The sequence below is a fragment of the Thamnophis elegans genome, chromosome 1 (genome assembly GCF_009769535.1).
Source record: "Thamnophis elegans isolate rThaEle1 chromosome 1, rThaEle1.pri, whole genome shotgun sequence".
Lineage (NCBI taxonomy): Eukaryota > Metazoa > Chordata > Lepidosauria > Squamata > Colubridae > Thamnophis > Thamnophis elegans.
Window position 1 is genome coordinate 81,464,203 of NC_045541.1, and position 14,112 is coordinate 81,478,314.

The following is a 14,112-nucleotide window of genomic DNA, read 5'->3' on the forward strand; positions in this document are numbered from 1 at the left end:
TTCCTGTCCTCAATGAAATCATAATTGGGGGCGGTGTGTGTGTGTTAATCTTTAAAGGCTGCAGTTACTTTATAAAGCTCACTTTAAGGGATAGGATAGCAAAAACGCAGATGATAAAGAGGCAGATATCAAGGCCAGAAGTGTTTTCTTACATTCTAACTATGTGTTTCAAAACCATGTTTCTTACGGCATCTCTAAGTCCATTTTCATATTGACTACCTAGAATAACAAGGGTCAAGTGCTATTGTGGAGGCAAAGGCTTCAGTTAAAGCATAGAGGGGCAAGGAAGAGGAAAAGGTACAGGTCCAAATTATGAAGTATGCAAATGTTGCTACTAATATAACAGTTCTCCGAGAGCAGGAGTATCAAACTGGCAGCCCGCAGGCCAGATATGTCATGTGCTGGCCACACCCACCCCAGCTCCATGAAGGGCAAAATGTCACGATCCGTCATGTGACATGGCAAGTTTGACACCCGTGTCCTAAAGAAACGTGGAAATTTACTTGAGGTTTGGTGGCCATTTTGAGGCCAGAATATCTCAGGAAATATCTCTTCCCATAAAGTTGCTCAGGACCTGACAAAACTGATCTTAGTCATATTGGCACACACTAGAAAAATTTGGATTTTCTTGTGAACCTTTTTAGCTAGCAGTCAACATAGCAGATCAAGGCAAGCAGTTAGCGTTTTTTTTTTTTACTGCTTAATGTCTGCCTGTATCCGGTTATCTCCAGCCACAGAAACACAGCAAATTCCTAGTGTGACAAATGGCTTTGCAAGACAAAAGCATTTAAATCCTTCAACATCTATTGTTAGAACCCTATTATTTAAGCAGGTCCTTTTGCTAAATGTTACTATATTGCGCCCTCTGCTGCTATTTCAAAATACTGCAAGTTTCACCTGGTATTTTTAGATGAAATTCTGTTATAACATAACAGGTATGTTATGTTATAATGATCATTTCTCTAACCTATCTTACATGTTTTATGGCTGTATAAAACTTCAAGGGGTTGCTTTCCTTCAGTGAATATCTGTGTGAACCATCTTTTAAAATCTGTTTTAAATCTCCACTGGCATCTAAAATTAGACGTAACAATGCTACGTTGCCTCATTTCTAAGGCTTCATCCAGCAGTTTCAATAGCCTAAAGAGGTCTCTACACATGCTGCTTATGCAGAGAAGCTTCTTCAGGCCATCCACTGGAAGAGACCACAAAGCAGCACAAACCACTTTGAAGAGAACTGTGTTGTTTCTGTGGCACAACATGTTTTCTCAGAACAGAGTTGCCTCAAACCGGCCTAATTTATTCATAAAAGGCCGTCCTGTTAAGTGAACATATACTATTTCAAACTGTTCTGCTATGGAACAACCCACAGAACAGTAGTAACTATTAATTATCTAGCAATTTTCTACTGAAAAATACCTACATTATTCCCTCCACTGGACTGCCCATTTGAACAAGCAGCCTCAAGTGATGATGACACAGATGGCCTATTTGGAAGGAAAGAGTCTTGTTCCCTCATCTCCAAATCCTCTCCCTCCGCAGTTTCAGGCAGTCTGTCCTGAGGAGGAGCAGAGGCTTCAGTTTTAGAGTTTTTATTCTCATTATCAGATATCTGCAAAATAAAGAAATTGGTAGGAAATAGTAATTGTATTAAAAAAAAACCACCTCTGAAATTCTAGAAATGTTCAAACGGAGAAGCGTGTTAATAATACAATCTTACACATCAAAAATGCCTCTCCATTTAATTTAGCCAAATTCTGTTCCACCTATGGGTTTTATCGCCTAGGTCAATAATGACATCTTCATTGTGCCCCTAAGGTGAAAAATTATGAATGCTTCCCTGGATTACAATGTTCCAAAAACAGAGGGACAGCTACAGAGAAGGTTTGCTTACATATCCTTTTTCCTTTACTCTTTTCACAGGTAGGTTCCTAAACAACTGCTTCCTGCCCAAATGCATAGGCTAGGCCAGGTGTCAGCAACCCATGGCTCTTTCGTCCCCTGGCTATGGCTCCGTGTAGGATAAACCTACTACTCGCTGGCTCAGCCTCTCACCCTCCCCTCCCAGTCATTTCATTTATTTTCATTTTCATTTATTTGTATGCCGCCCTTTTCCCTGCAAGGGACTCAGGGCGGCTCACAACTCAAAAGGGAGGGGAAAAACAAACAGAGTTACAAAAACATGAAAACCATACATAGTTAAAAGCACAACAATCATACCATTCGAAGTGGAGCAGTGAGTCTTTAGCCCCAGGCCTGTCGGAACAGCCAGGTTTTAAGGGCTATGCGGAAGGCCTGGAGGGTGGTGAGGGTACGAATCTCCACAGGGAGTTCGTTCCAGAGGGTCGGAGCAGCCACAGAGAAGGCCCTCCTCCGGGTAGTCGCCAGTCGACACTGGCCGGCTGATGGAATTCGGAGGAGGCCTAGTCTGTGGGATCTAATTGGTCTAGTGGAGGTAATTGGCAGTAGGCGGTCTCTCAAGTACCCAGATCCAATACCATGAAGGGCTTTGTAGGTGACAACTAGCACCTTGAAGCGTACCGGAGATCAACAGGCAGCCAGTACAGCTCGCGGAGGATAGGTGTTACGTGGGTGAACCGAGGCGCACCCACGATCGCTCGCGCGGCTGCATTCTGAACAAGCTGAAGTCGCCGAATACTCTTCAAGGGCAGCCCCATGTAGAGCACGTTGCAATAATCCAGTCTAGAGGTCACAAGGGCACGAGTGACTGTTGTAAGAGCCTCCCGGTTCAGGTAGGGACGCAACTGGTGCACCAGGCGAACCTGGGCAAATGCCCCCCTGGTCACAGCTGACAAATGGTGTTCAAAAGTCAGCTGTGGGTCCAGGAGGACTCCCAAGTTGCGGACCCTGTCTGAGGGACGTACTGTTTGACCCCCCAGCCTGAGAGGTGGAACACTTGGCCAATTAGTAGGAGGGAAGCACAGCAGCCACTCGGTCTTATCTGGATTGAGTACAAGCTTGTTAACCCCCATCCAGTCCCTAACAGCCTCGAGGCCCTGGCACATCACATCCATCGCTTCATTGAGTTGGCACGGAGCGGACAGATACAGCTGTGTATCGTCCGCATACTGGTGGTATTTTATCCCGTGCCGTCGAATGATCTCACCCAGCGGTTTCATGTAGATATTAAAGAGGAGGGGGGACAGGACTGAACCCTGCGGCACCCCATACGTTAGGGGCCTAGGGGTCGATCTCTGCCCTCCAACCAACACCGACTGCGACCTGTCCGAGAGGTAAGAGGAGAACCACCGTAAGATCGTGCCTCCCACCCCCACCTCCCGCAGTCGTCGCAGAAGGATACCATGGTCGATGGTATCGAAAGCCGCAGAGAGGTCAAGGAGTACCAGGATGGAGGCATGACCTCCATCCCTGGCTCTCCAGAGATCATCGATCAATGCGACCAAAGCGGTTTCCGTGCTGTAGCCAGGCCTGAAACCCGACTGGAAGGGATCTAGATAATTGGTTTCCTCCAAGGACTGCTGGAGCTGAAAGGCCACCACCTTCTCAACAACCTTCCCCACAAAGGGGAGGTTGGAGACTGGACGATAGTTGTTTAGGATGGCTGGATCCAAAGATGGCTTCTTCAGGAGGGGTCTCACCACCGCCGCCTTTAATGCGGGGGGAAAGACCCCCTCCCAAAGGGAGGCAGCAACAACCGCCTGGATCCAGCCCCGTGTCACCTCCCTGCTGTTAACCAGCCAGGGGGGGCACGGGTCCAGTACACATGTGGAGGCACTTACAGCTCTCATGGCCTTGTCCACGTCCTCAGGGGTAACAGCTTGAAAATCAATCCAGTGATGTCCTACCAGATTATCCCTTGGTGCCTCAGCTGGTTCTGCAGAATTGGAGTCCAGGTCCGCCCGAAGCCGAGCAACTTTATCCGCGAGGAATTGGACGTAGTCCTCAGCTCTGCCTTGCAAAGGATCGCTCGTATCCCTCCTATTTAGGAGGGAACGGGTTATCCTGAACAAGGCGGCGGGGCGCGACTCAGCGGAAGCAATCAGAGAGGCAATGTATGTTCTTTTTGACATCCTAATTGCCCGGATGTAGACTCTGATGCTGGATGTTAAAAGTGCTCAGTCTGACTCGGACTTACTGGATCTCCATCGGTGCTCTAGGCGTCTCTTTTGGCGCTTCATCTCCCGGAGTTCCTCAGTAAACCAAGGGGCCCTCCTGGATCCACTGCCTCGGATCGGCCGTAAAGGCGCAATCCGGTTAAGAGCCTCTGTCGCTGCTGAATTCCAAGCAGCAACCAGAGTCTCCGCCGGACTGCGGGTGAGAGTATCAGGAATAACCCCAAGCTCCGTCTGAAAACCCGACGGGTCCATAAGTCGCCTGGAGTGGAACCACCTGGTCGGTTCCTCCTCCCTACAGTGGGGGTTTGGTCTCCGAAAGTCAAGCCTCAGTAGGTAGTGGTCCGACCATGACAGGGGTAAGATCTCACTACCCCTCAGACCAAGGTCACAACTCCACTGCTCCGAGAGAAATACGAGGTCGAGCATGTGACCCGCCGAGTGAGTTGGGCCCCGGATTACTTGGGTCAAGCCCATGGCTGTCACGGAAGCCATGAACTCCTGCGCTCCATCAGAGTGTTCACCGAGCGAAGGCAAATTGAAATCCCCCAGAACCATAAGCCTGGGGAACTCAATTGCCAGCTCGGCTACCGACTCGAGGAGCGAGGGGAGGGCTGCTGCAACGCTGTTGGGAGTCAGGTACATTAACAGCAAGCCCACTTGACCCTTGAGGTCCAACTTCACCAGCAGGGACTCACACCCGACAAGCTCTGGAGCAGGGATCCTACGAGGTACTAGAGACTCTCGGATAACAATGGCCACACCCCCACCCCTTCCCTGGGCTCGCGGCTGATGAAGCACCTGAAAGCCCTCTGGGCACATCTCTACGAGGGGGACTCCTCCCTCCGGGCCCAGCCAGGTTTCAGTAATACATGCCAGGTCTGCCCTCTTGTCTATAATTAAGTCCTGAACGAGGGGAGCCTTATGAACTACAGACCCGGCATTTAGCGACAGCAGCCTGAGACCAGGGTCCTGATTACTCACACCATCTGGCCTTGGAGTGGGACTCATAGGGCCGGAAGGAGGGATCTCTGTGACGTAGCGAGCCCTCCTTCCCCGGTAATGGCCCGCCCTAAAGTCCCCGCCATATCTGCCCCTCCCTGTTAAGACCGTAATGCTCCGGCCCACTCCCGTGTCCGTGATCCCTCCACCCACCCCCACAGGCCCCGCATTTTCCGACAGGCCCTTTGAATCAATCATCCTCTCACATAAATACATCCACTCATCCATGCATTCCCCACATAGGTCAATTAAAACACAAAAAATACAACAGTAATAAAGTTAAAAAGTGGGTACAGTCATCAGTCAGGCATACCATTCACACCGCATTCCTAAAAAATTTTGGAGCACTGCGCACGTATAGATTAATAGCTGTGCAGATAGATCTTAAAGATTTGAGGTAGCTGAGCACCAAAAAGTGGTATACAGGTGGTATACAGGTGGTAAGCAAATGGTATACCTCGTTCTTGGAAAGGTATAATAAAAGGTCCAGAGTCTAAAGAGTCTAAAGTCCGGGGTGGCCGTGGTGGATCGTGAAAGAGGGGGGGGATACATTAGAAACATTAAATCCCCTCTTATAGTTTTGCCATCTTCTGTCGCTCCCTCCGTTGGACAGATGTACCAGGGAGCAAACCAAGGAGCAGACTGTAGATGTTACCAACAAGTCCGGGGGCCTCAGCACTCGTTGTAAGTGCCCCCACCCATCCAGAGTCCAGTGTGCCTCAGTGAGATGGCTTGCGCGGGCGCTATCCAAGATAATACCCCAAGGGCAATGACGGGTGGTAATGATGATAATGATGGTAATGATGGTAATAGTCAAGGCCAGATGGGGCTGCGCCAGCGAGTCCAAAAGCCCAGAGGCCGTGGCCAGAGGAGGCCAGATGTTGAGAGGCCAGAGCAGGGGAGAGCCAGGTGCCAGGCAAAAGACACGGGGGGAGAGCCCACAACAGCAAGGGTGGGCAGAGGAGAAAACGCGCCAGGAAAGCAGCCAGGCCAGGCAAGAAACAAACAAGCCAGGCAAGGAGCAGAGGAGGAAAAAGGCAGCGTCAAACAAGCCAGGCAAGGAACGGAGGAGGAAAGAGGCAGCGTCGGCAAGGGAGCGGGGCCAAACAGGGAGGGGGGGTTGTCCGGAAGGGCTGCTGCGACGCCAGGCAAAGCCAGCCACAAAGCCAGCTGCCCAGTTTATCCAGTCCCAATAATAATCCAGCTCGCTCACCCCCTCTCTGGGACGATGGCAATCAACGAAGCCCCTAAAAGCTCAGCAAGTCGAATAGGAACGCTGAAAATGCTGGAAGACAACGCCGCTGCCGCCAGCGAAACGCCGCCTCCCCCACCGCCGAACAGCACAGGCAGCACAAAAGTCTCTGAGATTTGGATGGTCCAGGGTCGCCTAGGAGTGGCCACCCCCCCAAAAGTCTGGATTCCTCGGGTCCCCTGAATTCTGGACATCCCCAGGGACCCCTTTCCGAGAGGTGCAGAGTTGTTTTCTAAAGATTTTTCAGCGTTTTTCGCCTGGTTCGTTCAGAGCGAAAACGCCTGACAGCCATCTCTGATCTTGCACATGCGCAGTCACTCCTCACCTGGCCTGAGAAGGTAAGGGCAACGGTGGATGGAGACTCGCTTCATATTCCAGAGCAGGAGTGAAGTGCTCCTGTATTTGCCTCATCTCCTGGGCGCTTCTTCCGGCCCTTGTTGGTGCTGTGCGCACCTCAGTTGCTCGGGGAGATGCGCAACCTGTTCTCTGCCCAGAGACACTGGCCCAGCCTGGCTGCAGGCAATACTCTGGGTCATAATGGGCTCCAGGACAAGGATGGGAAGTCATCTCCCCCATTGTGAAGCACACTAAATTTAATTCTGCTGCACAAAGTGCTGCAAGAAGCACAGAAAACACAGGGAGCCACAAAACCCGGGTAAGCGTGTCAGGGGCAGCTGGATAATGTAACTGGATGGGAGTCATGTTGAATTGGCCACGCCTATCCAGGTTTTGTGGCTCCCGGTGTTTTCTTTTCTGTGGGAAATGGGTCCAAATGGCTCTTTGAGTGTTTAAGATTGCAGACCCCTGGGCTAGGCAGTTTTCACCTGGAACAGATGGATCCTAAGATAATATGGACCTGAGCCATATAGGATTTTATCAATGGCAAACCAACACTTATTTGGGGGTTGGAATCTAATTGGTGTTGTGACAGTAGAAGCAACTGAATGCTAATGTTCTGGTTATCCCATGTGACATTAAAAATTAATCTGGAGGGAGAATACACTGGTGGGGCACAAAGAAAGCTAGAGGTCCTATCAAAGATGCACTTGCAATGAAGATGAAAAACAAGGCTGTTTTTTTTTCAAGTGCATCATTGATTGGCCTTGATTGTTGTACATGAAAATAAAAATTTGATGTCTTCTCAGTAACTCTTCAGTTTTATGAACTAACAACTGAGAAGAAAGCTGGCTATGCTGATTCTTGTGAACTTCTCATCATTTTGGATGGACAGAAGCATGCTAAGAACACTAGTTATTTTCCCTTAAAAAATAAGTACACAAATGCTTACCAAGTTGTCTCTGGATTCTTTCATTCCTGGGAAGAAAAGTATAGAAAAAAATATATACATTAGTCCTCATTTAACATTGTCATTCAGGAACTGTTTGGTTACAATGGTGCTGAATGAGGGGGATTTATGATAGGTCCTCATAGCTTAAATTATCACAGCATTCCTCTGATAATGTCATTGCCATTTGTGAACTTCGCTGCATGTTTCCAACAAGTAAAGTCAGTGGGGAAGCTGTCGGGATGTCGCAAATGGTGATAACATGACTGTTAAATACTGCAGCCTGATGGATTCGCCTAGACTACTCTCACAAGTTGGGGTGGGCCCATGACGCTGTGCCTTATGACGCTTAGCGATGGAATTCCTAGTACCAATTTCAGGTAGTCCTCGACTTACAACAGTCATTTAGTGACCGTTCAAAGTTTCAATAGCACTGAAAAAGTGACGTATGACTATTTTTCACACTTATGACCATTGCAGCATCTCCATGGTCATAGGTTTTATACTCGGATGCTTGACAACTGGTTCATATTATGATGGTTGCAGTGTCCTGGGGTCAGGTGATCCTCTTTTGTGAACCTCTGGCAAGCAAAGTCAATGGGAAAAGCCAGCTTCACTTAACAACTCTGCTGCTAATTTAAGAGCTGTAGTGATTCATTTAACAACTGTGGCAAGAAAGATCATAAACTAGGGCAAAATTCACTTAACTCAGCAACATAAATTTTGGGCTCAACTGTGGTCGTAAGTTGAGGATTACCTGTACCATCAGTAAACAAGCAATATCGGCATCAAATCTTTGTACAGGGAAAAATTGCATGATTTCATTGCTAAATAAGTGATCGCTTATTTAAAGCTGACTTGATAACCTGATGATTCCTTTCATTCCAGCAGTTCTGTTATTAGCCCTGGTCTTCCAATTAAATGTATAGCTATTCATTATTGTACTTCTTCCGCTGAAATTTCTGATCCTGCATTCTGCAAGAAGTTTGGACACGATTGCAACATTATGCAATGAACCATGGGTTGGCACAAAGGAAGCTAATGGGTAAGAACAGGGGTGTCAAACTTGAGGGCTGCATCAGGATTGTGTTTGACCTGGGGTGGCTCAACATCACTTGTGTCGGGGGTGCCTGTGGTGGCCAGAGCGCTCAGCCAGCAAAAATGTGTTCCCAAGCTCCACTTTCAGCTGTGACAACCTCCTGCAACCTCTGTCAGTGAAAATGGAGTTCGGGAGCTCCTGAGCTCTGTTTTTGCTGGCAGAGGCACTACAGGCCAGTCCTTTGCTGTTTCCAGGATGACCGCACTGGCCAAATCTAAGAACCCTATGGGCTGGATCCGGCCCCTGGGCCTTGAGTGTGACACCCCTAGGTAGAGGAAATAAGCAATCTTTGTCCCATGGGTGAGGATTCTTTAAAATGCTATGATTTATATTTTAGTGCAATCTGAACATCCAGCCAATTGATACTTATTCAACCAACCTCAGTTAAGCAAACTACAGCTAAACTACAACATGCAAATCCGACTCACTAATTAGCACACACTGTTCCCTGCTTTGGGTCTCCCAATTTTTTTGGTACTTTGGTTCATTTAATATTAGATAGCAAATTATTTCATATTTAGCGATTCATCAGGAAATTACCTTTAGATTTTCTCCTTTTATACATGCAGTAAACTAAACAACCAATGATGACAATTGCCAAGAAAACCACTCCAATTGAAACACCAATCCCGATGTAAATGCTTGGAAATGAGGAATCTGAAGTTTCTAAAAGACAAATAGAAAGCCTTTAAACAAATTAAAGGTAAAGAGACTCTTCTACGTATGCACTCATAACATGCCAAGAACGGAAGTTAGATTTATAGATAATGGTACAGCTATATGAACCCTACCATTTGAGTTTGAAGACTGTTTATGGCTAAACATGCTGCATATACCGAGTATATTCTTGTTTATTCAGGGAAACAAAATTTTGCAAATCATGATTAAGCATAATGAGCGAATCTAGGCAACTGCTTTGGGGAACAAAATTAGCCAGAGCTTTACAGAAACTTACAAAATATCCTCTGATATTGAGTTTCATTTCTGCAATGCAAGGCAAAGGAATGCCACATCCCTTCAGAAGATAATCTGGCGTCTTCCAAATCATTTGACTTATATCTCCCATAACCTTTGCCACTGATCATACTAAGGCTGATTGGGGTTTAGGGTTAGGTATCAGCTTCCTTACTCCCAACAGAGACAAAACAGTACTAATGTATTACTGTATTTTTCGGAGTATAAGACACAGCAAGGTTTTGAAGAGGAAAATTAAAAAAAAAGTTTTTGCACTCTGCAATCTCCCCCAAACAGCCAGTTTTTCACAAAAACAGGCCCAGTTTTCTTCAACAAAAGGGCATGATAGGCCTTAGGAGGCTTGTAGAGTGCTCCTGGGCAGGGGAAGAAACAAGCAAAAAACAGACCGCTTTTCGCAAAACGGGCCTGTTTTTTTAAAAAAGGACATGGATAGCCTTTAGGAAGCTTATAGAGTGCTGCTGGGGGCAGTGGGGGAAATGGGCTTGTTTTTTCGCTCATTTCTGCCCTCCCCAGCCCCCAAGAGCTCTCTGAAAGCCTTCTAAAAACTATGCACGGCCATTTTGGTGAAGGGGGCAGAGTTCCAGGAGGCAAAAAATGTTATATTCAGTGTATAAGATGCACCCAGATTTTTTAAGGGAAAAAGGTGCGTCTTATACTCTGAAAAATACAGTAATTCTGGGAAGGAAAAACATCCTAGCCATACTCTTTTAATGTACCAGATTAAGAACCTCTCAGCTGGTATTTTTCCGAAATAGACTGCGCTAATGTTTGGGTTATGGCCCTAATTGGGGCTGGAATTTTCATTGATAAACAAAGAAGTCCTTAAGTGAAGCATTGACCATATTGTTTAATGACAGCAGTCCCAGCTGTCCAGTCATTAAGTGGGTACCTCACACTTCTCCTGTCCTGCATGAACTGCCTCTCCTTCCACATGGACAACTGTAAAATAAAATCACTTGAAGCTGCTTTTGTAGCCTTCCCATTGTTTGATTATAATACAATGCTATACTGTCATTAAATAAAAATATAGGTAGTCCTTGACTTACGACAATTTGGTCTATTATTGTTTGCAATTATAATATTAACCTGGAAATGTGATCCGCATTTCATATCTGTTGTGGCATTGCAGCTTTTCATTACCACCTGTCCTTCAGGACACCTAAAAATTAATTGTTAATAAAAGGTAGATTGATTGTTTAGAAGGCATATCTATATACTGAATGAAAATAACAGAGCTGCTTGGGACTTTTGAAAAGGCTCAATGAGCTCTAGAGTAAGAGTATATCAGATGTTTTTCTTCTACAATCTAGCATGCAAAAAAATATAATACTTACGTACTGTTTAACAAATGGGATAAATTTGCAGGCAAGCCTAAGAACTGAAGGGTTGAAATATGCAATTTTTACAGAAACTGATACAGTTCAAATCTTTTTATTTGTGTTTACAAAAACTTAATTTAACTTATTTTAGGATTGTTTGAAATGATTATGCCCATTCTAAATCACAGTAAGACTGACTGCTAGAGGTCGAAGAGGAAGTATAACAGATTTAGTTGGATTTTCCACAGAATAATTCAAGAGGCCCAGCCAGCAAACCTTACCCAACTCGGGATGGGACATTGGTAAAATTAGGTATGTTCATTAAACAAATTCCTCCCTCCCCAAATTGCCTCCAATGGCAAAAATACCATAAATGATGAAAGTCACACCGGTCTAAGAGGCAGATCAGCTGATTACAGTACTGTTATTTTGCCCATTACAGCTTTTTATACAAATCAGGAATGGCAATGTTTGAGATCTGGAATACAATTCAGTGCCAATATTTTCCAGAAATCTAGTAAATTCATACAAGATGTGGGCCCAAGTTTTGAAGTTATTGTTAAGGATAGGAGGGGGGGAGGAGACGCAACAGCAAAGTACCCCCACCTCCATCAATTGTGAGCCCCAAATAAATTTTCAGTCTATTTTTTAGGAATTGAGGAGGGTACTTTTGTTAAACACCACCCAAATTTGGCCATTTAAACTAAATTTCAGCCACATATTTTCAGAGGACCTCCTGCAGCTGAGAATATACAGACAGACCAATACTAGAGTATTTCAAAGGACCAAGAATCAGAATTGTGTTCTGAAAAGAGAAAATCTCCTTTGATTTGCAATCTAGGGATCACCTGATTTAATTTATAAAATATATATTTTACAACATCCAATAGAAATATGTAGATCTCGAAATGAAAGAGACAATGTCATGAATCTTTATTAACTGTCCACAACATGTAAGTTCAAATATTTCGAATCTCAGTTCTGATCTCTGAATACTGATCTTTTCAATTAAACTTTGAGAATTTTATTTTTTCTAAGATTTTATTTCAGTTTCTTTAACAAGGTGTGGAGCTGATACAAAAGACAGGAAGAAAATATTTTTGTGTGGGAAGCTATAGTCTGAACTAACGATAGTTGTAACATTATTGATGATAATCAGAGGAGTCTGGTAGCACTCTTTTATCTAAGACATTTTTACTAGTTGGAAAAGAAGCCACCACACTCCTATTTTTTGCCATTATATTTAATTTAAGGTTCTTCTCTTACAATATTGGGAAATACATGTAAACTATCTGACACAAGCTAATCCTCAGTTCCTCATAAAATCAATAGTGCCCAATGTGGCATCCAAAAGAGCCAATGTGTTACTGTCACCTCCTTTGATCCCTACCAAGTTTTTAAATGTTTAATTTTAATTCAATTTTGTTAAAAACAAGGAAAGCTGACCTCCGATAAAGAAAAATGTCACTCCATCATCATCATCATCATCATCATCATCATCATCATCATCATCATCATCACTTGAGATATATACTGGTCTCCAAAGGAATGCCTTAAGCTTTCTTAGAAAATAAAAACTTTATCTGCAGGAGTTAGGTGTTTTGTCTGGAAGTGTGCCTAACTTATTCTCCACACTCTCATTCTGTAGCAAGAAATTATCACTTCTGGTAAAACTTGAATTAGACAGCTTACTTAAAGACTGTTTTAAGTCTTTAGCAAGCAAAACAAACTGTAACTCTCTCAATCCCTTTTTGAGATGTTGAGGAAGTAGCATTCTATATATGATAAAGACAAGTTTCGTACTTAATGCCAGGATGTTTCCAGACAATATATTTTTGTTGTTTGGTGTTTTGCTATTATTTAGTTCCAAAAAATTAGCAAATGATCTCAGTAAATGAATAAGATCATTTATCAAAGACACTGCCCAATTCCCTACTAATCCTTATTTTCACCATCTTCTGAACTTCTAGTTTGTTCCTTAAACATACACATGTAAAGACTTGTGACCAAATGCTGTAGACTGCCAGTAATTTGGTGTGGTAATTAAGCAAGGCAGGAAAACACAGCACTATTAAAATGAAACAAAACAATAAGCAAGTAGAAGTGAAACCGAATGCAGGAAATTCATGACAAAAGAATGCACACCCACTATGAATTTTGAAGTGTTGGGCTTTGATGACTAGGAATTATTTGGACTGTAGTGCTCGCACATATCTATATCAGTACGTATATTGAATTCTACTGTATGGTACAATATTAATGCAATATCAGGGTTTTTTAATTCAATTGTATAGAATGTGAGGATGTGTGTTTTTGTTTTGTTTTTATAGTTTTCTTGTGTATAATGTACACTGAAGATGGCATTTAATTTTGTACAAGGCGCAATGACAATAAAGTATTAAGTAATCTAAAAACAACACTCTCAGACTGCTGCATTAGATCAAGACTCCACCAACTATTGTTAATCTGTGGCAAAAGCAATTTTTGTGGAATATGTCAGAATCGCATGTGCAAAAGTGAATACTGCAAATAAGATAGCCAATAATTTTTAAATATGCCATTCCTGCCATGTTATCTAGTTCTAACATCACCAGGGGCGATTTTAGCACACTTATCTAAAATTAATAGGCTTAGCTACACAAAATTAATAGACTGAGTTATACATAGCTTTAGATAATAGCACACGTTGTATATTTATGAATTAAATATACAATTTGATATTCCAAAGCACATTAGTCTGAGGTAAACTTTTAGAGTTTTTTTTACAGATGCAGCAACTGAAGGTTTTTTTTTAATGTAGCAGAAGTAGAAATTAACATGGAGAGTAACCCCATGGTATAAATCAATTAAACCAACATTTAATTCTGGAATTCTTAGCATACAGCTCAAAGCCAGTGGGCTTTGCCCAGAAAAGATTACTATACCAATGTCGGGTTTATTGCATCATTAAAAGGATATGGATTTCAACTTGTTTCAACATAATTTTTTACATATTTTTTTCATTAACTGTTGGATTATCATTTATATTGTTTATGCTTTTCTTTTAAAATCTGAGTTACAAAGATGGGAACTGTAAACTGCTCAGA

The 14,112-nt window shown here is 43.8% G+C and overlaps 1 protein-coding gene across 1 annotated transcript in view; it reads right to left on the reverse strand.

Moving 5' to 3' along the window:
- Window positions 1–14,112, reverse strand: part of LOC116513281 (tumor necrosis factor receptor superfamily member 10A-like) — a 37,331-nt gene that overhangs the window by 5,458 nt on the left and 17,761 nt on the right. Inside the window, 5 exon segments of the mRNA XM_032224301.1 lie at window positions 1,424–1,612; window positions 7,637–7,662; window positions 9,273–9,381; window positions 9,384–9,398; window positions 10,794–10,866. Coding sequence (XP_032080192.1) covers window positions 1,424–1,612; window positions 7,637–7,662; window positions 9,273–9,381; window positions 9,384–9,398; window positions 10,794–10,866 — 412 coding nt within the window.